Raw genomic sequence first — 26,376 nt, 5'->3', positions numbered from 1 at the left:
TCAGCATAAGGAGGTGGGGCTGTGTCCAGAACCGGAGCCGCCACCAAGGGTAGATGCCCACCCGGACCCTCCCCTATAGGTTCAGTTTTGCGGCCGGGAGTCCGCACCTTTGGGGGGGTACTGTCACGCCCTGACCTTAGATATCTCTGTTTTCTATATATTTTGGTTAGGTCAGGGTGTGACTAGGGTGGGTACTCTAGTTTTTTGTATGTCTAGGGTTTTTGTATGTCCAGGGTTTTTGTAGGTCTAGGGGTTTTTGTATGTCTATGTTGGCCTGATATGGTTCCCAATCAGAGACAGCCGTTTATCGTTGTCTCTGATTGGGGATCATATTTAGGCAGCCCTTTTTCCCACTTTCTGGTGTGGGATCTTGACTATGTGTAGTTGCCTGTCAGCACGATATTGTATAGCTTCACGTTTCGTTTGTTATTTTGTTAGTTTGTTCGGTGTTCATTCTTTTAATAAAGAGAATGTACGCATACCATGCTGCGCCTTGGTCTCCTTCATACGACGAACGTGACAGAATGCATTCATACCCCTTGACATTGCACATTTTGTTGTGTTACAGCCTGAATTCCACATATATATAAAAAATATATTTAATACACAATACCCTGTAATGACAAAGTGAAAACATGTTTTTAGAAATGCCTAAGTCAATACATGTTAGAATCACCTTTGGCAGCGATCTGGGTAGGTCTCTAAGGACTTTTCACACCTGGATTGTACAATATTTGCATATTAGTATTTTTCAAATTCTTCAACCTCTGTCAAGTTGTTGGCAAACTGCTCTTCGCAAATTGTTGTGTTTGACCAAATACAATGCTATTTCAGTGCAGCCTTTAATATTATTGACCATAACCTGAGAAAACATACACTACCGTTCAAAAGTTTGAGGTCACTTAGAAATGTCCTTGTTTTTTTAAGAAATGCAAATTATTTGTCCATTAAAATAACATCAAATTGATCAGAAATACAGTGTAGACATTGTTAATGTTGTAAATGACTATTGTAGCTGGAAACGGCAGATTTCATATTAATCATATCACTAATCATATTTGTATGAATATTTTGTTAACACCTATAGGCTATAGCGATGCATTCAGGTAATGAACTCATTATTATACATCAACATTTTAATTTGATTAGAATTATTTATTGTCAATCATTCTTGAATTAGATTTTTTCCCCCAAGTCTACTCTATTACCGTATACATCACATTAAATTATGAGATTGGATAGCACTTTTTTTAATCAGGAATAAAGAAACTGTCGCAAGTTATACTTCCCATTGTGAAGTATAAGTAGAGGGACTTTTGTCAGAGGTTGCTTGTTGTGAGAGCTGAGGGAACTGTATAAACTTAGCCAGATGATTCTGCATCTTTGTTGCATTCTTCACATATGATTTGGCACAGTATTTGCAAATGTACACAGCTTTTCCTTCTACATTAGCTGCAGTGAAATGTCTCCACACATCAGATAGTGCCCGTGGCATTTTCCTGTAAAGATTAGAAAGAAAATGAGTAAAAAAACAAAATACAATTCCATGTACAGATAAATAGTTAAGCAGTTAGATTAAACATCTCCTTTGTAAGATACATGTTTTAAAATGAAATTGTTAACAAGTTAGAAATGATTTAAACACTTTGCTGTAGGATACTATTTACTAGTTAATAAAAAATCATGTATGTCATATAAAATATATTCACCCCACCCAGTATTGTAGTCAATACAGACAGTGTAGTAGTGTGGGCTCAATAGCATGTCATTAGTGTGCAAGATCTTAGTGTGCAAGATCTTGAGAATCAGCTGTACATGTGATGGAAGACACACTTACATAAAACCATTGCCAGAAACTTTAACAGAACACTCAAATCAATTCAATCCAACCTCAGTAGATGGAATAATGTCCCAGTTGCTTTCATCTGCAGAATATAATTTGTCAAAATGAATATATTGCCACAGCTAAGTTTCTGTAGTTCAGTGCTTTCCATGGTGCCCCCTTCTGGCTATTGGGATCAAATTCATAGTGCTATTTCTAAATGTATATGGCAAGGTAAACAATCACGGATAAAATTAACAAATTTACAAAGAGGGAAAGATGTAGGAGGACTATCCGTACCAAACATTAAATTGTATTTCCAGGCACTAGCATTTCTTCCCGTCCTAAATTGGTTTAGACATGGTTCTTCTGACCCTGGCTGAGTATAGAGAGAAATATGGTGTCTCCTATTGCCCAGGAAGAGGTGGTCTTCACTGATATATCCCTTAAACAATGTAAACTACGCTTTGGTCCTATTATTGTTCACACAATTTCTATTTGGCACAGAATTTTAAAACAATGTAACTGGGAATCAAAATGGCATGCCCATAATCCAATATTTCACAATAATATTTACAATTTAGATCAGCTATGCTGGCCTATGGATTCCCTTGGGAAACCCAACTACCGAACCATCCAATGATGGATTTATAAATAAATTGTAACGGTGTTCCTCCTCCTCTTCATCCGAAGAGGAGGAGCATGGATTGAACCAAAACGCAGCTTCTGAAGTTGACATTATTTATTTACAGAAAAGACGAAAACACGAACTTCACTATAAACTAACAAAACAACAAAACGGAGTAGACAAACCTGGACATGCGAACTTACATACAACGCAGAACTCACGAACAGGAAAATGACTACACAAAAGACCGAACGTACAAACAAACCGAGAACAGTCCCGTGTGGCGTAACATACAAACACTGACACAGGAGACAACCACCCACAAACAAACAGTGAGAACAACCTACCTTAATATGACTCTCAATCAGAGGAAACGTCAAACACCTGCCTCTGATTGAGAGCCATACCAGGCAACCCAAAACCAACATAGAAACAGAAAACATAGACTGCCCACCCAAAACTCACGCCCTGACCAATAAACACATACAAAACAAGAGAAAACAGGTCAGGAACGTGACATAACCCCCCCCTTAAGGTGCGAACTCCGGGCGCACCAGCACAAAGTCTAGGGGAGGGTCTGGGTGGGCATCTGACCACGGTGGTGGCTCAGGCTCTGGGCGAGGTCCCCACCCCACCATAGTCAATCCCAGCTTCTTTATCCCCCTCACAATGACCACCCTCCTATTCCACCCACCTAATATACGAGGCAACACAAAATTAAGGGACAGCTCCGGGACAAGGTAGCTCAGAACAGAGAGGTAGGTCAGGATAGAGAGGTAGCTCAAGATAGAGAGGTAGCTCAGGATTGAGGGGCAGTTCTGGATACATGGCAGCTCTGGACGCTCATGACTAGCTGACGGCTCTGGACGCTCATGGCTGGCTGACGGCTCTGGACGCTCATGGCTGGCTGACGGCTCTGGACGCTCATGGCTGGCTGACGGCTCTGGACGCTCATGGCTGGCTGACGGCTCTGGCCGCTCATGGCTGGCTGACGGCTCTGGACGCTCATGGCTCGCTGACGGCTCTGGCAGATCCTGTCTGGTTGGCGGCTCTGGCAGATCCTGTCTGGTTGGCGGCTCTGGCAGATCCTGTCTGGTTGGCGGCTCTGGCAGATCCTGTCTGGTTGGCGGCTCTGGCAGATCCTGACTGGTTGGCGGCTCTGGCAGATCCTGACTGACGAATGGCTCTAGCGGCTCCTGACTGACTAACGGCTCTGACGGCTCGGGACAGACGGGCGGCTCTAATGGCTCGGGACAGACGGATGGCTCAGACGGCGCTGGGGAGACGGATGGCTCAGACGGCGCTGGGGAGACGGATGGCTCAGACGGCGCTGAGGAGACGGATGGCTCAGATGGCGCTGAGGAGACGGATGGCTCAGATGGCGCTGCGGAGACGGATGGCTCAGATGGCGCTGCGGAGACGGATGGCTCAGATGGCGCTGCGGAGACGGATGGCTCAGACTGATCCTGTCTGGCGGAAGGCTTTGGCTGCTCCTGTCTGGCGGAAGGCTCTAGCGGCTCCTGTCTGGCGGAAGGCTCTAGCGGCTCCTGTCTGGCGGAAGGCTCTGTAGGCTCATGGCAGACGGGCGGCTTTGCAGGCTCATGGCAGACGGGCGGCTTTGAAGGCTCAATACAGACGGGCAGTTCATGCGGCGCTTGGCAGACGGACAGTTCAGGCGCCGTTGGGCAGACGGCAGACTCTGGCCGGCTGAGACGCACTGTAGGCCTGGTGCGTGGTGCCGGAACTGGAGGCACCGGACTGGAGACACGCACTTCAAGCCTAGTGCGGGGAGCAGGGACAGGGCACACTGGACTCTCAAAGCGTACTATTTGCCTGGTGCGTGGTACCGGCACTGGTGGCACCGGGCTGAGGGCACGCACATCAGGACGAGTACGGGGAGAAGGAACAGTGTGTACAGGGCTCTGGAGACGCACAGGTGGCTTAGTGCGTGGTGCCGGAACTGGAGGCACTGGGCTGGAGACACGCACCATAGGAAGAGTGCGTGGAGGAGGAACAGGGCTCTGAAAACGCACTGGAAGCCTGGTGCATAGTGTAGGCACTGGTGGTACTGGGCTGGGGCGGGGAGGTAGCGCCGGTAATACCGGACCGTGCAAGCGTACTGGCTCCCTTGAGCATTGAGCCTGCCCAACCTTACCTGGTTGAATGCTCCCCGTCGCCCGACCAGTGCGGGGAGGTGGAATAACCCGCACCGGGCTATGTAGGCGAACCGGGGACACCATGCGTAAGGCTGGTGCCATGTATGCCGGCCCGAGGAGACGCACTGGAGACCAGACGCGTTGAGCCGGCCTCATGGCACCTGGCTCAATGCCCAATCTAGCCCTACCAGTGCGGGGAGGTGGAATAACCCGCACCGGGCTATGCACACGTACAGGAGACACCGTGCGCTCTACTGCGTAACACGGCGTCTGCCCGTACTCCCGCTCTCCACGGTTAGCCTGGGAAGTGGGCGCAGGTCTCCTACCTGCCCTTGGCCCACTACCTCTTAGCCCCCCCCCCCAAGAAATTTTTGGGGTTTCTTCACGGGCTTCCGTGCTAGCCGTGTACCTTCATAAATCCGGTCTCGAGCTTCATTCTCCGGTTTCCAGCCACGTCTCCTAGCTGCCTCCTCATACCACCGCTGTTGGGCTCTCGCTGCCTCCATCTCCTCACGAGCGCGGCGATATTCCCCAATGTGCGCCCAGTGTCCTTTTCCCTCCAATACTTCTTCCCAAGTCCATGAGTCCTGATTTCTTGGCCGCTGCTCAAACTTGCGCTGCTTGGTTCTGGATTGTTGGTGGGTGGTTCTGTAACGGTGTTCCTCCTCCTCTTCATCCGAAGAGGAGGAGCATGGATTGAACCAAAACGCAGCTTCTGAAGTTGACATTATTTATTTACAGAAAAGACGAAAACACGAACTTCACTATAAACTAACAAAACAACAAAACGGAGTAGACAAACCTGGACATGCGAACTTACATACAACGCAGAACTCACGAACAGGAAAATGACTACACAAAAGACCGAACGTACAAACAAACCGAGAACAGTCCCGTGTGGCGTAACATACAAACACTGACACAGGAGACAACCACCCACAAACAAACAGTGAGAACAACCTACCTTAATATGACTCTCAATCAGAGGAAACGTCAAACACCTGCCTCTGATTGAGAGCCATACCAGGCAACCCAAAACCAACATAGAAACAGAAAACATAGACTGCCCACCCAAAACTCACGCCCTGACCAATAAACACATACAAAACAAGAGAAAACAGGTCAGGAACGTGACATAACCCCCCCCTTAAGGTGCGAACTCCGGGCGCACCAGCACAAAGTCTAGGGGAGGGTCTGGGTGGGCATCTGACCACGGTGGTGGCTCAGGCTCTGGGCGAGGTCCCCACCCCACCATAGTCAATCCCAGCTTCTTTATCCCCCTCACAATGACCACCCTCCTATTCCACCCACCTAATATACGAGGCAACACAAAATTAAGGGACAGCTCCGGGACAAGGTAGCTCAGAACAGAGAGGTAGGTCAGGATAGAGAGGTAGCTCAAGATAGAGAGGTAGCTCAGGATAGAGAGGTAGCTCAGGATTGAGGGGCAGTTCTGGATACATGGCAGCTCTGGACGCTCATGACTAGCTGACGGCTCTGGACGCTCATGGCTGGCTGACGGCTCTGGACGCTCATGGCTGGCTGACGGCTCTGGACGCTCATGGCTGGCTGACGGCTCTGGACGCTCATGGCTGGCTGACGGCTCTGGCCGCTCATGGCTGGCTGACGGCTCTGGACGCTCATGGCTCGCTGACGGCTCTGGCAGATCCTGTCTGGTTGGCGGCTCTGGCAGATCCTGTCTGGTTGGCGGCTCTGGCAGATCCTGTCTGGTTGGCGGCTCTGGCAGATCCTGTCTGGTTGGCGGCTCTGGCAGATCCTGACTGGTTGGCGGCTCTGGCAGATCCTGACTGACGAATGGCTCTAGCGGCTCCTGACTGACTAACGGCTCTGACGGCTCGGGACAGACGGGCGGCTCTAATGGCTCGGGACAGACGGATGGCTCAGACGGCGCTGGGGAGACGGATGGCTCAGACGGCGCTGGGGAGATGGATGGCTCAGACGGCGCTGAGGAGACGGATGGCTCAGATGGCGCTGAGGAGACGGATGGCTCAGATGGCGCTGCGGAGACGGATGGCTCAGATGGCGCTGCGGAGACGGATGGCTCAGATGGCGCTGCGGAGACGGATGGCTCAGACTGATCCTGTCTGGCGGAAGGCTTTGGCTGCTCCTGTCTGGCGGAAGGCTCTAGCGGCTCCTGTCTGGCGGAAGGCTCTAGCGGCTCCTGTCTGGCGGAAGGCTCTGTAGGCTCATGGCAGACGGGCGGCTTTGCAGGCTCATGGCAGACGGGCGGCTTTGAAGGCTCAATACAGACGGGCAGTTCATGCGGCGCTTGGCAGACGGACAGTTCAGGCGCCGTTGGGCAGACGGCAGACTCTGGCCGGCTGAGACGCACTGTAGGCCTGGTGCGTGGTGCCGGAACTGGAGGCACCGGACTGGAGACACGCACTTCAAGCCTAGTGCGGGGAGCAGGGACAGGGCACACTGGACTCTCAAAGCGTACTATTTGCCTGGTGCGTGGTACCGGCACTGGTGGCACCGGGCTGAGGGCACGCACATCAGGACGAGTACGGGGAGAAGGAACAGTGTGTACAGGGCTCTGGAGACGCACAGGTGGCTTAGTGCGTGGTGCCGGAACTGGAGGCACTGGGCTGGAGACACGCACCATAGGAAGAGTGCGTGGAGGAGGAACAGGGCTCTGAAAACGCACTGGAAGCCTGGTGCATAGTGTAGGCACTGGTGGTACTGGGCTGGGGCGGGGAGGTAGCGCCGGTAATACCGGACCGTGCAAGCGTACTGGCTCCCTTGAGCATTGAGCCTGCCCAACCTTACCTGGTTGAATGCTCCCCGTCGCCCGACCAGTGCGGGGAGGTGGAATAACCCGCACCGGGCTATGTAGGCGAACCGGGGACACCATGCGTAAGGCTGGTGCCATGTATGCCGGCCCGAGGAGACGCACTGGAGACCAGACGCGTTGAGCCGGCCTCATGGCACCTGGCTCAATGCCCAATCTAGCCCTACCAGTGCGGGGAGGTGGAATAACCCGCACCGGGCTATGCACACGTACAGGAGACACCGTGCGCTCTACTGCGTAACACGGCGTCTGCCCGTACTCCCGCTCTCCACGGTTAGCCTGGGAAGTGGGCGCAGGTCTCCTACCTGCCCTTGGCCCACTACCTCTTAGCCCCCCCCCCCAAGAAATTTTTGGGGTTTCTTCACGGGCTTCCGTGCTAGCCGCGTACCTTCATAAATCCGGTCTCGAGCTTCATTCTCCGGTTTCCAGCCACGTCTCCTAGCTGCCTCCTCATACCACCGCTGTTGGGCTCTCGCTGCCTCCATCTCCTCACGAGCGCGGCGATATTCCCCAATGTGCGCCCAGTGTCCTTTTCCCTCCAATACTTCTTCCCAAGTCCATGAGTCCTGATTTCTTGGCCGCTGCTCAAACTTGCGCTGCTTGGTTCTGGATTGTTGGTGGGTGGTTCTGTAACGGTGTTCCTCCTCCTCTTCATCCGAAGAGGAGGAGCATGGATTGAACCAAAACGCAGCTTCTGAAGTTGACATTATTTATTTACAGAAAAGACGAAAACACGAACTTCACTATAAACTAACAAAACAACAAAACGGAGTAGACAAACCTGGACATGCGAACTTACATACAACGCAGAACTCACGAACAGGAAAATGACTACACAAAAGACCGAACGTACAAACAAACCGAGAACAGTCCCGTGTGGCGTAACATACAAACACTGACACAGGAGACAACCACCCACAAACAAACAGTGAGAACAACCTACCTTAATATGACTCTCAATCAGAGGAAACGTCAAACACCTGCCTCTGATTGAGAGCCATACCAGGCAACCCAAAACCAACATAGAAACAGAAAACATAGACTGCCCACCCAAAACTCACGCCCTGACCAATAAACACATACAAAACAAGAGAAAACAGGTCAGGAACGTGACATAAATTATCTGGGCTCCTGAATAACTGATCTCTATAATATATAAACAAGTTTTGGAAAGATCATATTCTGAGCTAGCCAATAAAAAAGTATGGTCCACAGATCTAATTGAATCTGAACAACACTTTAACTGGGTCAGAATATGGAATAATATGACCTTGGCATCCCGTAATCCGAACCATCAATTTATACATTTTAAGTTTGTTCACAGACTGTATTTAACACCAAGGAAACATTTTATGATGAAATTGGCCCCAACTGTTCACTGTGTCCCCTACATCAGGTACAGTAGGCACATTCCTTCATATGATGTGGGAGTGCTCTGCAGTTAAATGCTTCTGGGGCAATGTTCCAACATTTATTTAGAAATGCATTCATTTAAATATTCAATGCTTTGCATCTGTTATGTTTAGGGGTGACCCAATTAAGTAAACTGGTCGATTGTTTGCTCGATAGGCTGTTGGTTGACCAAGATTTCTTTAGTCGAGCAAACGCAACATTTTTTATAAAATAAAGTCATGGCGTACCTGTCTGATTTGCGCCTGTCTGAGTGGACTGATCCATTGTGGAGGCCATGGGGATGGCACAGTCCTTCAGTCTAAGACGTGCTACTGAAATTGTATATGGTTATATTATGTAAGAACACAAATAAAAATAATATTATTTTATAACAAATGTGCTTTCTCCCGCGTTGGATAGTGGTCGCTTTTGGCGGTTCTGAAACACGTCAGTGCACTGTTGAATTTGCGCCTTTTCCTAGACCATGTTGCTATGTGCATAATAGCAAAGTTAACCAGCATATTGGTGTTTAGAACAATGCGGCGGCGGCAGCAGCAGAGTTAGGAGACGAGAAAACAGCCCTTGCCTTAATTGTTTAAGAAAAGTGAGGAGAGCGGAAACGCCAACTTAATTAGGTCTATAATCAATAGCCTAACTGTTAAATGTGCCTGGCTTTATAAATCACAAAAAATATATATCTACAGAAATAAGACAGATCCTGCTTCTGTTGCCTGTTTGAGTTTGTTTTATAGCCTTCTGATTCTGTGAGCACCAAGCCTCACGCAACCACATGTCAGATAAACAATTTCACAAATTTGGCTGTTTTTAATCTTTGCTATGCTCTTATAAAGGCTTTACACTTTTTTGTTAGAACAGCCTCTCTGGTATTATTTATAATTAATTTAGTGTTTACACTGTTCCAAATTGTCAGAAAAATTATGTTTATAATAATAATAATAAACTTCCTTTTTCCTTGATCTCCTGCTTATTTTTATTTTTATTATTACTATTATTATTATGATCATCATTATTATAATAAGTAATGTCATTATCATTAGTAGGCTTAGTATAGCAGCCTTGTATAACCACCAGGTCATTATCATTAGTAGGCTTAGTATAGCAGCCTTGTATAACCACCAGGTCATTATCATTAGTAGGCTTAGTATAGCAGCCTTGTATAACCACCAGGTCATTATCATTAGTAGGCTTAGTATAGCAGCCTTGTATAACCACCAGGTCATTATCATTAGTAGGCTTAGTATAGCAGCCTTGTATAACCACCAGGTCATTATCATTAGTAGGCTTAGTATAGCAGCCTTGTATAACCACCAGGTCATTATCATTAGTAGGCTTAGTATAGCAGCCTTGTATAACCACCAGGTCATTATCATTAGTAGGCTTAGTATAGCAGCCTTGTATAACCACCAGGTCATTATCATTAGTAGGCTTAGTATAGCAGCCTTGTATAACCACCAGGTCATTATCATTAGTAGGCTTAGTATAGCAGCCTTGTATAACCACCAGGTCATTATCATTAGTAGGCTTAGTATAGCAGCCTTGTATAACCACCAGGTCATTATCATTAGTAGGCTTAGTATAGCAGCCTTGTATAACCACCAGGTCATTATCATTAGTAGGCTTAGTATAGCAGCCTTGTATAACCACCAGGTCATTATCATTAGTAGGCTTAGTATAGCAGCCTTGTATAACCACCAGGTCATTATCATTAGTAGGCTTAGTATAGCAGCCTTGTATAACCACCAGGTCATTATCATTAGTAGGCTTAGTATAGCAGCCTTGTATAACCACCAGGTCATTATCATTAGTAGGCTTAGTATAGCAGCCTTGTATAACCACCAGGTCATTATCATTAGTAGGCTTAGTATAGCAGCCTTGTATAACCACCAGGTCATTATCATTAGTAGGCTTAGTATAGCAGCCTTGTATAACCACCAGGTCATTATCATTAGTAGGCTTAGTATAGCAGCCTTGTATAACCACCAGGTCATTATCATTAGTAGGCTTAGTATAGCAGCCTTGTATAACCACCAGGTCATTATCATTAGTAGGCTTAGTATAGCAGCCTTGTATAACCACCAGGTCATTATCATTAGTAGGCTTAGTATAGCAGCCTTGTATAACCACCAGGTCATTATCATTAGTAGGCTTAGTATAGCAGCCTTGTATAACCACCAGGTCATTATCATTAGTAGGCTTAGTATAGCAGCCTTGTATAACCCCCATCGAGCTGTAGCCCTAAGAGTGCATCCTGTTTAGTCTTAATACCGTAACTTACTTAGGCCAGTATTTCAATACTTATATAGGCTACTGCAGTCCTTCTCAAATAGTGGGGCGCGCCCCCCTGGCGGGGCTCGGAGCGAAGCCAGGGGGGGGCGCATGTGACCCCGGGGAACATGCTTTTTTTTGCCGCAGGGAGTAGTTTTTTTTTGTACCGAACAAGAGCACACAGCACAGAGCAGGAGATATGAAGTGCAGATAACAAACCCTTAAGAGACACCATGGAAAAATATTTAACAGAGATGAAAAGAAAGGCGGAGAGAGACGGAGATAATGAGACAAACGTAAGTCTCCCGAAAGCTAAGACGAGGAAATATGACGACGCGTATGTAGCGCTTGGCTTCACTGTGACTACAGTTGGAGACGAGGAAAGACCGGTATGTTTACTGTGTCTAAAAATGTTGGCAGCGGACAGCATGAAGCCAAATAAATTAAGGCATCACTTAAAGACATTACACCCCAATCACGCTGATAAGCCGCTTGAGTCTTTTCAGCGAAAACGTCCCGAATATTGCCAACAATCGTCCCGCTTTGTGAATGCTACTTCAGTAAACCAGCGAGCACTGTTAGCATCATATAAGGTGGCGTACCAAATTGCTCAGTTTAAAAAAAAAAAACACTCCATAGCAGAGGAGCTGATACTGCCTGCAGCATTAGACATGGTCTCTGTCATGCTGGATGACGCAAGTGCTGCAAAAATAAAAACTATCCCTCTGTCCAATGACACTGTCGCCAGACGTATAAATGACATTGCTAATGATCTTAAAGAACAGCTGGTAGATACTCAAAGACAAACGTTTTGCCTTACAGTTCGATGAAGCAACTGACAGCAACAAAGACTGTTTGTTTATCGCTTATGTACGTTTTGACATGACAAACTCCCTGTGTGAGGATCTACTTTTTTGTAAATATGTCAAAGACAGAGCCACAGCTGAAGAGCTATTCAAAATGCTGGACTGCTTCCTGACTGAGAATGGGCTAAAGTGGGAGAACTGCATTGGTGTTTGCAGTGATGGTGCACAGACCATGGCAGGGATGAGAAAAGGACTTCGGGCACTCATCAAGAAGGCCTCACCTAATGCTGAGTGGACACACTGTGTTATACACACAGAAGCACTGGCATCAAGGCACCTTTCCTCTGAATTAAGTGAGGTTATGACTGACATTGTAGGTGTAGTCAATTTTATGAAGACCAGACCACTAAAAACAAGAGTCTTCTCTGCTATCTGTGAGGAGATGGGAGCTGAACATCAAGCTGTGCTGTTTCACAGTGAAGCAAGGTGGCTGTCACGAGGAAAAGTCTTGTCCAGAGTTTTTGAGCTCAGAGAGCAGATAAGAATGTTTTCGGAGAAGGAGCACAAGTATGACCTCGCAGAAACATTTAGTGATGAGAACTTCCTGGCAAAACTGGCCTACCTGAGTGACATATTTGGAAAGCTAAATGAACTAAATCTACAGCTTCAAGGGAAAGATAAACACCTCCCTCAGGTCACAGACAATATCAGCTCTTTCACTTGAAAGCTAGCAATGTGGGGCAGGCGACTTGATGAAGGAAATACTGATTCATTCGAGAACCTGCATGAATTTGTTGACACTACTGACTATGATGCCACCTCAGTGATTCCATATATTAAGGAGCATATTTTATCACTGATGGGATTCTTTAAAAAGTACTTCCCTGAAAACAGTTCCCAATATGACTGGGTGAGAGATCCTTTCAATGCACCAGCTCCAACTGGTTTCAGCTCTGCAGAGGAGGACCAGTTCATTGATATGACGTCTGACTCCACATTGAGACTGAGGTTCACATCACAGATACTGAGTGAATTCTGGCTGAGTGTAGAGAGGCAGTATCCACTCTTAGGGCAGAGGGCCATGGGCATTCTTCCTTTTGCAACATCTTATCTTTGTGAGACTTCTCTGCTGTTGCTGCACTGAAGACCAAGTACAGGTCCCAGCTAAACATTGAGCAGGAGCTGAGAGTTGCAGTATCATGCTTCAAACCCCGCTTCGAAACGCTGTGCTCTGCAAAACGTGCTCATTGTAGCCATTAATCTTGACTTCCTCATTTTGATTTGAAAAAATCAGCACAAATTGTTTTATTCATTTTTGTTTTATAGGTCAAAGTGTTTCATATATTGTGCTCCTGAGTTGCTGATCAATTTGAATTTATTATTATGTATTGATTATATTTAATTTAATTTTTCAGTATCAAATGGTCAAAAAATGTTTACAGTTTAAATAAGGTTTGCATTTTTTTTTTTTTTGGGCAAATTGATGCACTTTAAGTATTTTCTGTTACAGACTAAAAAACAATGTTAATAAAGTTATTCTTTGTTGTAAGTTGATCTATATTTCTTTCTTTTTTCTTTTTTCTTTTTCTTTAATGTTAATAAGGATACAATGTTATGCAGAGTTGTACTTATAACAATTTTATAGACAAATTATACTATTTACAGTCGCGGCGGAGAGTTGGGGGGCGCGAAATGTTTACTTCTTCCTAGGGGGGGCGTAACAGAAAATAATTGAGAAGCACTGGGCTACTGTATCAATCAATCATTTATTCGTTCATGTTATCACATAGCATATGAGTCATTCATGATTTGAAATGCAATCAAGCATTTTAGTTTGAAAATAAAATAACAAAGCGACCATTGAATAGGCCTAATTAGCGTAAACAATAAATAGGCCTAAACCGTTCATTCATTCACGAATGAATGCGACTGTTTTTAGTCTTTGCTGTAATAAAAGCTTAAAACGTTAGAAAAAAATCTCTTACGCTTATAATTGAATTAGTGTTTTTACATTGTTCCAACCAGTCAGAAAAATTATAGCCTATTGTAATCTAACAGCACCTGTTTGGCACACATAATATACATGCAGTGCTTCCTCCTGACCTTTTTCTTGATCTCCAGTATTTTCCACAACTAGTCAAATTTATTCCACACATCTGACTTCCCCTTTACCTCCTGAGCAACCAGTAAACATTCCCCCGTTTCGAGTTTATTTGTCACGTCCTCTGCATCCATTTTGCTGTCACATGTGTTACTGTGTTCAGAGTTTGTTATAACCAGTTTATTGATGTGATTATGATATGCTAAAGGTCAGGCCCTATTGGTCACGTGCATGCGATACATACATATGTCACGTAAAGAGAGCAAGGGTTGAGAGAATAAGGAATGTTTTTCCGAAACAAATTAGGGATTTCGGTTACATAACTTTTCAGTCAGAAATGGCTGTAATTATGTTGCAGCTTCAGCAACACGGACAGCTTGATACACACTGTTGTGCTGTGGTTGTCCTGTGGTGTTCGCTGCAGCAGGAAGGAGAGAGAAACAATGGATGCTAGTCACACAGTTACTCGCTGTCTTTTTTTTTTAATACAGCGCAGGAAGTCTGAGGCAGGCCCGGCACAATCAAATAAATTGCGGTCAGACTCCCTCTAGTCATTTGTGTCTTAATTATTTAATTAAAATGTTTGCTTAAAGCATCAGACAAGCTCATTGCATATAGTTGATTTGATTAAAACAAATAGCATACGTCTATAAATGAAAAAATACACATTTAAAAATTTTGATTGGTCAAAGAAAGGAAGATTCTTGGTTGACCAAGATGTTTTTTAGTCAGGGACAGCCCTAATTATGTACTTAGCGATGATAGCCCCTTAAATCTCTTAATCAATCAGAGAAGATTACTGCTGGCAGGCAGCACTGCTGCAAAATAGTTTTTAGCTCTAAGATGGCAACAAGCTCACTCTCTCCCATTTAACCAGTGGATACAGTTACTATTAGAAGTTATAGCATTATAATTATCGACAGCGAGAATGGGAGGCATGGTTTCCGAGTGGGGAGGGTGGATGCGGGCAGGTGGATAGGGCTGGATAGGGCTGATGGTTTCACACTTATTCTGCCAACTACTCTATGATTTAACTGTTGTGGATGCTGACGTTTGAGGAAAGAACATCTATTTAATTCATTTTAAATTCAGGCTGTAACACAACATAATGCGGAATAAGTCAAGGGGTATGAATCATTTCTGAAGGCACTGTAAATGTTTTGTTACCTCAAGACTAAAAACACAAGAGCAATTGACTTGTGAAGGTTGAGAATGCCTTTGAAAATCTTACCATAGGACATTTACTAGTAGCTTATTTTAGAGCACAAATCTTACAAATCTTGACGGTGGTTTATTGTGGTTCCGCCAGGTCTGTCATTGAGCAGTGGTAATATGTAGGCTGGGTGTGTGTATAGGAAGACAGAGGGAGCAGGATAATTGTCCAGTGTAGGCTAGGGTGGAGACTGGTTATGGTGTGTGTGTGTGTGCGTGCGTGCGTGCGTGCGTGCGTGCGTGCGTGCGTGCGTGCGTGTGCGTGCATGCGTGCGTGCGTGAGTGCGTGAGTGGAGGAGTAGGAGGAGGAGGGAGGCATCTGGCTAGCTAAGCCCTCCTGGCAGCCAGTCAGTTACTGGTGCTAAGTCAGAGTGGGGAGACGATGCATGGAAACACTGACAGGAATCTCGGACATTTGACACTAGAGCATGCTTACGTTCTCTCTCTCTCTCTCTCTCTCTCACACACACACACACACACACACACACACACACACACACACACACACACACACACACACACACACACACACACACACACACAGACACACACACACACACACACACACACACACACACACACACACAGACACAGACACAGAGAGAGAGAGAGTTCCTCACACTCATTCACACAGCACAGCATGTAGGGGAAATGTTTGTAATGATTTGTCCCTGTGCGTCCGAGATGCTGGCAGGGCTGGAAGAGCATCACTGGTTGGAATGGTTTCAGCCATTTGGCTGGTGAGCAGGAAGTGGGAACATGGCTAAGTTGCAGGAATGAGCCAGCCTGGTTTCCCTTCTCGACCCTGATTAGTGCTTTGACATCCATTTGTGTCACGTCTGCTCCCGCTCTTCCCCCCCTGGCACTTGAGGGTGCCAGGCTGCCCTGCATCAAGCACTCCTATCATCCATTACGCACACCTGCCTTCCCTCGTCACGCGCATCAGCGATATTGGACTCACCTGGACTCACTCATCACCTGTTTATTTCCTCCCCTATATTTGTCAGTTCCCCAGCTCTGTTCCCCGCTGATGCATTGATTGTTTTTTGTCTTTGTTTTCTTGTATGCTGACGCTGTTCCTGTCTCGTTCCTTGTCCGTTCATTATTAAATGTTTTACTCCCCGTACCTGCTTTGTTTCTCCAGCGTCAACTCATGTGACAATTGGCACTGTACTGACCACGGATCTATTTCAATATGGTAAAGTAAAGAGAGAGACAAGATTTGCACAGTCATTGGATAACATGTTGTTACACTCAAGTGGCTTGATTGGCTCACACCCTTTAACAAGTTGGAGACCTGTAATTTTTCAAAAGGAAAAGGAAACATACAAGGTAGAACTATAGGTGAAATATAATATATACTGTAGGTCACATAAAGTCAGTGTCATGTTTTTAGCCCAAAGTCTCCTCTCCTCCCGTGGCACACACCTCATCATACACACAGTGACTAATATTTTGTGGCTCAATCAACCATCTATAAAATTAATCTATCTGGGCCCCTGTTTGTGATGCGTCAAAGCCACAGTTTGTACACAGTATCCTGGAGCTGTCACGACGCACTGATGTCCCTGGGGCCTTGGAGTCTGAAAACTGAAAGCCATCAAGACAACGCTATAGACAAACAATCAGCTCCTTGTCATTGTACTGCAGTGGCGGTCAGTGCTGTTTATGATGAGGGAGGACACATATTTATTTTTCCACGAGTATGGCCTTATTTCTATTACAGCATATTGGATGACTGTCATTCATATTTCATCCACCCAGTTCAATGTAACAGCAATAGGTTTAGGCTACTACATGATATTCAAGTTTTCCCTGTACCCATCATGATGTTGTTCCAACCTAGCCTATGAATTAAAGTTTACAACGTAGGTTCATACAGGTCGAGAGAAATATTTGAGGTGACAGACAGTGACACATGGACAGACAGTGACACATTCAATACCGCCTTGCACACTCTTGCCTGCATCTAGCTTATCTAGGGTGTAATCATTAGTCCAACAGTTGCAAACGAGAGTTTCTATTGGACAAATTCAGGTATTTTTTATCACAGTTTTGTTTGCTTCCGTTTAAGAAACGTTTTTCAACAGAATCGGCGGAATGAATACACCCATGATCACGCGTAAACACCACGTTGTATTCCTTCTCGCCTCTATGCACCCTCCTCCTCTCACCTTTTCCCTTCCTTTGTGGACTTCAACACATCAGCTGTATGTGACCAGGTGAAAAAAACTTTCCAAGCCAAACCATGTCATAACCGCTACACACAGCCTACATCGTTGTCCCCATATTAGCTAAAGTAACATCCAAGTCAACATAGCTAATATAACTAATGTGTAAGTAAACCTGCTACAGTCATGCAGTAATGTTAGTGTTTAGTCAGTAAGCAGTTACACCGGCGGGCCACGGTGGCAATAAATTAATAAAACCAAAAGCTTACCCTGACTTGGAACAGTTCCAGTGTTGTGTTGGATAGTCATAGCCAGCTAGCTAGCATAGAATCCCTCTGTTTGAGCCAGGTGTTTGAGTAGCTAAACTAGCCAGCTGCATTTGCTAGCTAAGTAAGTGAAACTGGAAGTAAAAGAAAATTACAATCTCTCTCTCTCTCTCTCTTGCTTCTCCTTCATTTTTTAAAGAAATTAATTTGTTGAAAACTGTTAAACTATTGTCTTTCTCTCTCTTTGAGTCAACTAATCACCACATGTTATGCACTGCAGTGCTAGCTAGCTGTAGCTTATGCTTTCAGTACTACATTCATTCTCTGATCCTTTGATTGGGTGGACAACATGTGGGTTCATGCTGCAAGAGCTCTGATAGGTTGGAGGACGTCCTCCGGAAGTTGTCATAATTACTGTGAAAGTCTATGGAAGGGGGTGAGAACCAAGAGCCTACTAGGTTTTGTATTGAAGTCAATGTACCCAGAGGAGGACGGAAGCTAGCTGTCCTCCTGCTACACCATGGTGCTACCCTACAGAGTGCTGTTGAGGCTACTGGAGACCTTCATTGCAAAACAGTGTGTTTTAATCAATTATTTAGTCAAATGTGAATATATTTAGTATAGTTTTATCTAAAAAAGGATAACTTTTTTTAATGAAGTTCACTGAGGAGGATGGTCCTCCCCTTCCTCCTCTGAGGAGCCTCCACTGATGTACTGTATTTATAGTCCTCTTGGAGAATCCAATTAGACATTGTCATTGTTATATGAAAGGCTTTTTTAGCAGTCAAGCTGGAGATATATTTTTTTAAGAATAACAGATTTTTTAAAGAATAACTCCGGGATGCTGGCCTTCTAGGCAGAGTTCCTCTGTCCAGTGTCTGTGTTCTTTTGCCCATCTTAATCTTTTCTTTTTATTGGCCAGTCCGAGATATGTATTTTTCTTTGCAACTCTGCCTAGAAGGCCAGCATCCCGGAGTCGCCTCTTCACTGTTGACGTTGAGACTGGTGTTTTGCGGGTACTATTTAATGAAGCTGCCAGTTGAGGACTTGTGAGGCGTCTGTTTCTCAAACTAGACACTCTAATGTACTTGTCCTCTTGCTCAGTTGTGCACCTGGGCCTCCCACTCCTCTTTCTATTCTGGTTAGAGCCAGTTTGCTCTGTTCTGTGAAGGGAGTAGTCCCCACGTTGTACGAGACCTTCAGTTTCTTGGCAATTTCTCGCATGGAATAGCCTTCATTTCTCAGAACAAGAATATACTGACGAGTTTCAGAAGAAAGTGCTTTGTTTCTGGACATTTTGAGCTTGAGTGAGTGATGGTTGCTGATAATGGGCCTCTGTACGCCTATGTAGATATTCCATAAAAAAATCAGCCGTTTCCAGCTAAAATAGTAATTTACAACATTAACAATGTCTACACTGTATTTCTGATCAATTTGATGTTATTTTAATGGACAAAAAAGAGGCTTTTGTTTCAAAAACAAGGACATTTCTAAGTGATCCCTAACTTTTGAACGGTTGTGTATGTATGAATCACCTAACCCCCCTCTCCTCACCCAAAGCAGCACTGAGGGAATATGTGTCCTTGTTTGTATTCTAATTCACCTTGTCTCTCTGTGTATTAGGAACAGAGCCTTGGAGGAGATGCAGGCGGAAGGCCACAGGGGAGGATGCCGAGAGGGCAAAGCAGCGGCAGACAGCAGCCCATTGAGTGAAGTTGAAGAGGCGGTGGATGAGCATCAGCGGCGCCTGGCCCTGGCCTGTCCGCCAGTGGTGACGTACGGGACATACCGTGGCCAGAGGGACAAACACAGAATGAGGCAGAGGCACCAGGTGCAGGTGGAATCCCCCAATTCAGGTGTAGAGGGCAGCACCTTGGGTCCGGTGACACACTCCACTTTAGAACTCGCCATTTCAAAACAAAGTGACATTCAGACTGTATCGACAAATCATATTGGAGCTACAACCTCAGAAACCAATGAGAGAGGAGCTTGGACTTCGGAAACAGACTCTGTTTTGGGTCCAACTGGACCTGAGTCTAGTCACATTCCACCAACAACACATACAGCAGAAAGGGCTGTGAGTCAAAGTGCCTTCCCTTCATCCGGAGAGACAAGCCTGGCTACTGTAGGAGGCCAGGCCAAGGATTCTCTCTCTGGGGTTGGCTCCGTCACATACTCCCCTCCCGCACCCACAGAGGACTCTGCTGATGCCAGGACTAGTACAGCAGTCAGTGAGACCCACAGTGCAGAGCTGAGCCCACGGGATAAAATTACTCATGCAGAGATGGCCAGCGAGGATACGAACAGGGACACAGACGGGGACAGAGACACAGGGCTAAGTGAGCAGATAGAAACCGTATCTGCACACTGTTTTCAGACTGGGTCACCTACATTTGCTGCTGTGTTGCTCAGGGAGCCGCCAGACACCGGGGGGACTGCGCAGCACACACATCTGCCTGCCGCTGTTTCCGATGGTGATGGAGGCCAGCTGGCTCCGCATCCCATTTCACCGTCTGCCTCGCTTTTATCAGCAACCGAAAGCCAGGAACCCATTCCAGCAACTAGGCACTCAGATTCTGGGGATGCACTGGATACAGGCCCTGGTGCTGGACTGCACTGCTTTGAGTCAGGGAAGGAGGAGTGGAACATTGGTCCTCCAGACGATCTGTTTGAGGAGGCCCTTCATTTGGACTCTAAAATGATGGTGGATAACATTCTGAAGAATGCTCTAGCGGCCCTGGAGAGAATCGAATACTCTGAGTTGGAGGAGGGTGAAGTGCTCCAGAAGGCCAGTGAGGAGATTTACCTGGTCCTACCCGTAGGCAGAGTGGAGGAGGAGGACGTGGATCGGTCCTTCGAGCCGGATAAGCTGGTGGAGGTAGAGCCTTCAGAGAGGGGGGATGACAGACATCCATCAGCCGTCCCGGCAGAACAGACTCTCTCATTAAACCCCAACCCTCTATCGGAGGGCCCCAGGTCCACCCCCTCCTCGGGGTACGAGTCTATCGCAGGCTCGGACACTGACATCAGGAGCAGCCCTGGGCCGGCTTGTGAGAGCAGTGCCCCCACCATCAGTGTCTCAGACCACAGGCAAGGAGAACACTGTGCCGAGGGGACCAAAGGCACTGGTCTTCACCTACTGGTCAAAGGTCAACGGCTAATGGATGCTAATGCTAATGAGCAACCGCAAGGGGAAGAGGATTCCCAGCCAAATTATCCTATTGAATCTGAATACAGTGGTGATAAGCACCAGAAAGATGTGTTTCCTCTCTTGGGTGGTGGAGTGTCCTTCGAGAAACCAGGTCTCTGTGGTGATGACGGAGATATTATTCAAATAATGAGAGCGGATCTTGAGTATGAGTCTGTCTCAGGGAAAACTAATGAAAACAAAGATCAAGTGCTCTGCACTTCAGGGGACAATGGTTGTAACGAGGTGCTAGGCGTTAAAGAAACACAGGTAGGAGACGGCGCAGTCCACGTAGCCAAAGATGATATCGAAAGCAATAGACATAGTCCTAAACAAGATGGTAATGCTGAATATGGTCATGTTTCTGTGTCCAATAACTCGGAAAGTCCCAATAAGCTCAACAGCACTCTGAATGACAATACTTACCTGAGAACCCAAACAGCATTTCCTGAGCCTGATCTGCTTAGGAAAAGTTCCAAATATGAAGCTAAGGGCAATTCTGAGGCAAACCTCATGTCAGTCAGACCGAAACACACCCCAAACTCACTAGAACCATCTCAAGTCAGACATGCTATAAGTCAGAAGCCTGTTGCCTGTATAACGCTTTATGATGACGGCCAAGAGAGCGACCCTGAAATATCATTGAAAGTTAGGCTGAACGGGCTGAATGACATCCCGGTCAGTGGGGATCAAAGCTTTGTACTGGTTGAGACTTACTTAGCCTCTGTGTTCTCAGAGGGCTCTGACTCTGGGGGTGAAGAAGATGAGGCCCACTGCAGAACGACAGGCACCATCAGCATGGACCCCTCTTTCTCAAGGAGACTCCCCAAGGACCTGAGCACCTCAGAGGGCCTTGTGTCTAATTCAGCTACTGACTCCAGTAACGAGGACAGGCCACAGTTGAGCTCGGTGAGCGCGTATCGATGCAACATCTCTTTGCAGCAGCAGAGTCAGGACTCCGAGACACCGGGACACAGTGGTGCAGGTTCAGCCGCAGCAGTTATGGCAGGGTTTCACCAGGACCTGGGCAGCAGGCTAGCTGGGCTCCATGCTACAGGAGGCCGGAGAGCCCCAGGCCTCGAACCTCTCCTCCCCCTCCTCCCTGTCCCCCATCTTGCCTTCCACGACATGGAGGCAAGTGGTTTCTCCATCATTGACGAGGAGGAGGAGACGGATGCGGTGTTCGTCAATGACACAGGCCCCATGCTGAGCCCCACGGTACGGCGGGCCAAGGCCTACCCCTTCTCCCTGTCTCCCATCGTGGAGGAGGACAGTCTTCGCAGCGAGGCAGAGGGGGGCCTGTCGCAGGAGGACAGGGGCCTCATGGTGCCCCCGGCCACAGAGGAGCTGAGGAGTCTGAGCGGAGGTGTAGGGATGGAGCAGCTAGCCTCATCCTCCTCTTTGTCCATCCTGTCCCTGCTGCAGTCGGTCAGCGAGCGCCTGCAGTCCAGCGGCTACTCCGACACGGACGCAGACTCAGAGGAGCCCTACACCCCTCCTCTACGGCGCCCCCTATGGGAGTTCTTCAACAGGGGCCAGGGGGAGGATAAGGAGGGGGATGGCCAGGAAATGGATGGAGACCAAAGCAGCAAGCAGGAGGGCCCATGCTCTCTGACACTTCCTACTAATTTATTCACTATAGGACCTCGAGATGGGGATCCAATGAAGGACGTGAAGAATCTTTCCACCCCTTGGATTACAATCCAAAAGCCTGCAGATTCACCAATGTATCAGTATTTGAAATCAGTGCATCCAGTGTTGCTAGAGCCTGATGATGACAACAGTAACCATCATGCTAAACTCATTCCGCACCTCAGTGATAACAACTGTCCATCAACAGCAACTGACATGGTAAGTTCAACAGCATCTGACATTTGTATTCAATAATATTATGTAAAGAAATGGTTATGCACCCTGACATTTAGAACTAATATATGTTAATATTTTACCCCTGTTGATGTCATTTCAGGGGGGAAATTGGAGTTATGGGAAGGTCATCCCAAGGCCTACACTGGTGAGATCACATGTATTACATGAGTCCTCTACTTTCTCACTGTCATACTAATTTCTGATCTCATCTTAATGACTGTCTTAATGTTTTAGGCAGTCTGCCTCCTAATCGCTATGCTGCTGAATAGATTGGAGATGCCAGACTGCCTTTGAGCTGGACAGAACATTTCTCTTTCATTTGTTAATGATACCTCAGGCTGCAGAAAGTAGGGCAGCAACTCATCTTTTCAGTTTAATCTCTTCATAAGGCCTGTCATAAAGGAAGATGTGATTATGCAACGGTCTATTAATTGTTGTTGAAAGCTATCATCTGCTATCAAGGGCTGTAGTTTCTCAGAATCTGTGCAGAGGAGTGCGGGTCTCTTCTATAGCACTCTAATGACGAGTGAAAACCACCTACAATGCTAGTCTGCAGCCTCGAGAGCTGAATGCAACAGTGAGTCAGGAACTTGGATCACAATCACATTAATATTCCTGTGGTCTAGCACTGTATATGTAAATCAGGAATGGGTTTTTCCAACAAACAACTTGTATGCGGTTTTACATAGATTATGAAGTTTATAGGCTCACAACACAGGCAGTGAACAAAGCACTGAGTGCCAGAGGTTTTGTCTACATTGTTGTTTCACATAATCACTAATGGAATTGCTTTGCAACCGCACAACCACGGTTTTCTATTCTGTTAGCCGCGTTGGAAAAGTATTTGTTATCAAGGAGGAAACAAAAGGAGCAAAGCAGCAAAACTATCAAGACTGGGAATTAAAGCAGTATGAAAGAAGGCAGACACTCGTAGCCTGGTAGGAGTGAAAAAAATGAAAAAACACAAGAGTGTTAATTATAGAAGAGGCTGTGTTCTATAATGACTGCTTGGGGCATCTTTTGGGCTGGTTAGGGGACTAACGACACCCTTTCCTTCCTCCTTGGCCCCCCTTCCTCTCTCCCTTTCTGTCATCAGAAATGTGCTCGGGGCCTCAGGCGTAGTCACTCAACACCAATGTTCCCACAAATTTCTTGGGGTACTGAGCAAATTTCAGGTTTTCTGAGCGCAAACTTGGACGTTGTGAAAATTCTGTGCAACTTCCGGCACCCGTTTACTGTGAACACTGAGGCTGTACACACTTGAAATTCCAGTTTTAACAGTGGCAAAGTAGGCAACTGTGGCTATTTGATCATAATCTAAGCCTACCAGAGTGGGCTACCATTAAAAAAACAATGTATAAAAAACATCCCATAAAATTTGAACATGGAAATAGCAGTTCTATTATTCAGCCTACAGTAGCAACCAATGTGTGGTGTTCAATGTAGGACTACATTCAATTAGTCTTTTTTTCCACTTGTCCTTAGACAATGAGGTGACTGAAAATGTTGTTGTATTGTGTTTGATGAAAGAAATCACTTTACAAAATAAAATTCATTATTATTCCCATACCATTATTATTATAACAGAGAATCAGACAAAAATGTATGCTACCCTCTGCTGTCTCAAAATACAACACTGCCCCTTTTAAATACATAAAAAAAGCTCTTGACACATTTTTCAAAGATGGCTAGAAATGTACACGTTTTGTGCTCATGTAGGAAGCAACCACTCCCCCATTGCTGACCAGAAATTAGCTATAATTGTGCTAATAATTAACTAGCAAAAAATATGAACAAATATGCACACATATGCACACAGGGCTACATGCAGCTCTCGCTTTGATCTCAAAACAAGCACATCTACTCGCAACCACTTGTGCCTTTAATGCAATAGAATCCTACTCCGATGCGCTCTGCAAAATCTCTTGCATAGTTAGTTTTGATTCCCTGACCTGTCAATGTGTTTAATATTTTTTGATTTTGTTATACTCTTGTGAATTCTATGGTTTTTACTAGATTACTTGTAATTTTACATACTGTCTGTCTGTAATTGTCTAATGACTTGGTGCTGCCTATCTTGGCCAGGACACTCTTGAAAATGAGATTTCAAATCTCAATGAGCCCTTCCTGGTTAAATAAAGGTTAAATACTAAGGGTCGATTGACATTAGTAAAATATGTCTAGTGAGATCTATCACTTTTCACCATCAGATTAGCAACTTTTCTGTTCACACTGGCCATGGATGTGATGTGGCCAAAGCCACATTCCTGCTTCATGTTTGAGAGCAGCTATTATCATACGGTAAATACCATAGTATATAGACAAACAAAATAAAGATTCTGTAGCAATTCAAATCAGGGGTAGGAACCGGTTCAGGGAACAGAACCAAAAACCAGAAAATAACAAACATTTTCGAGGAACAGAATTAGAACCGGGAACAGAACCGTTATTTTAAAAGCATGGAAACCGGTTAATAATGTTATTTTAAGTTTCAGCATTTTTTTTTCAGTCCCACAAAAATTGCAACAAAGCGCCTATGCAAAGCCCTCACTCTGTCACTTAGAAACTTATTCCAGTGTCTGCCTGACAGCTGAAAATCTTTGTCAGTGTGTGTAGGCTACCTGCCCCTCCCCCTCTGAAACATAGGCTATTGTATCCTACTAACGTTACAAGCATGATTCAAAAATTAGGGAGAGAGATTTTTTATTAGAGAGGAATGGATCAACTTTTTCAGTGCTAGTTAAGGATACTGGAGTTATCACGTTGTATTTATTAATTAATGATAAAATATATATTCTGGTGCCGCTTTGCACATAAAACCTTGTTAGCTATCTAGCTAGCTCTGGTCCAACGTTAAGCCATCTCTCAGAAGTACAAAGACATTCAAAGTTCCATCATAGAAGCCGCTCCTCCGCAGGTATAATTCTGTGAGCCTAATTCAGATAATGCATGTCATAACAAGATACGCAGTGCTTCAAACCAAGCTGCCTCCTCCACCCTCTCTCGCTCTCTCCCCACCTGCCAAAATTTCAATTGCATCTCGCGCCCTACATTTGTCCGTCCAATGCATGTAAACAACTATAGCTTGACCGCCTTCAAAGCAAGCAGCTATATCCTACACTGATTGGTGAAGTCATTTAAAGTCTAACTAAATGTAAAAAAAAAAAGATTTCAGAGGTTTAAAAAGGAACAGAAAGGCTCTATATAAACCGTAACTTTTTCAGTTCAGAACATTATTTTGCTGATCGGAACAGCGGAACAGAAGAAAAAAAGTTATTGTTCTGTTCAGAACTAAACAATTGGAAAATCATTTTGGTTCCAACCCCTGATTGTGGGAGACATCTCTTCAAGAGAGATTTGAATCTATATCCGTATCTTTACACTACACAAGTATCTCTCCTGGAACGAGTTTGTGTCGTCAAAGTAGTGTAGTGTAAAGAGGCCCAAAGTTTTGCATAGTTTTTGTTTCGGTATGTTGCATTGAAAGTGGCTAATATTACATTGATTCAATCCCAATTCCCAAAGTAGAGGGAAACATTGATAGTGTTAACTAACAGGGAAGCCTCTAAGTTGAGTGAAGTTCAATCTCGTGCTTCTTTGCACAGCTGCACATTGCTCAGCACCCTGCTCCATGCTGGAAACCCTTCCCCTCAGGCTTTTAAAACCTG

At 45.7% G+C, this 26,376-nt stretch overlaps 1 protein-coding gene across 1 annotated transcript in view; it reads left to right on the top strand.

Annotated features, from left to right (window-relative positions):
- LOC120056997 overlaps nt 1-26,376 on the top strand; it is a 101,860-nt gene that overhangs the window by 45,733 nt on the left and 29,751 nt on the right. Inside the window, exons 4-5 of the mRNA XM_039005330.1 lie at nt 19,276-22,690; nt 22,809-22,853. Of these exons, the coding sequence (XP_038861258.1) occupies nt 19,276-22,690; nt 22,809-22,853 (3,460 nt within the window). The remainder of the gene's footprint in view (nt 1-19,275; nt 22,691-22,808; nt 22,854-26,376) is intronic.

Source organism: Salvelinus namaycush, chromosome 12 (assembly GCF_016432855.1).
Source record: "Salvelinus namaycush isolate Seneca chromosome 12, SaNama_1.0, whole genome shotgun sequence".
In the NCBI taxonomy this organism is placed as follows: Eukaryota; Metazoa; Chordata; class Actinopteri; order Salmoniformes; family Salmonidae; genus Salvelinus; species Salvelinus namaycush.
The sequence above is the reverse complement of the archived record's forward strand: the minus strand, read 5'-3'. Positions and strand labels throughout refer to the sequence as shown.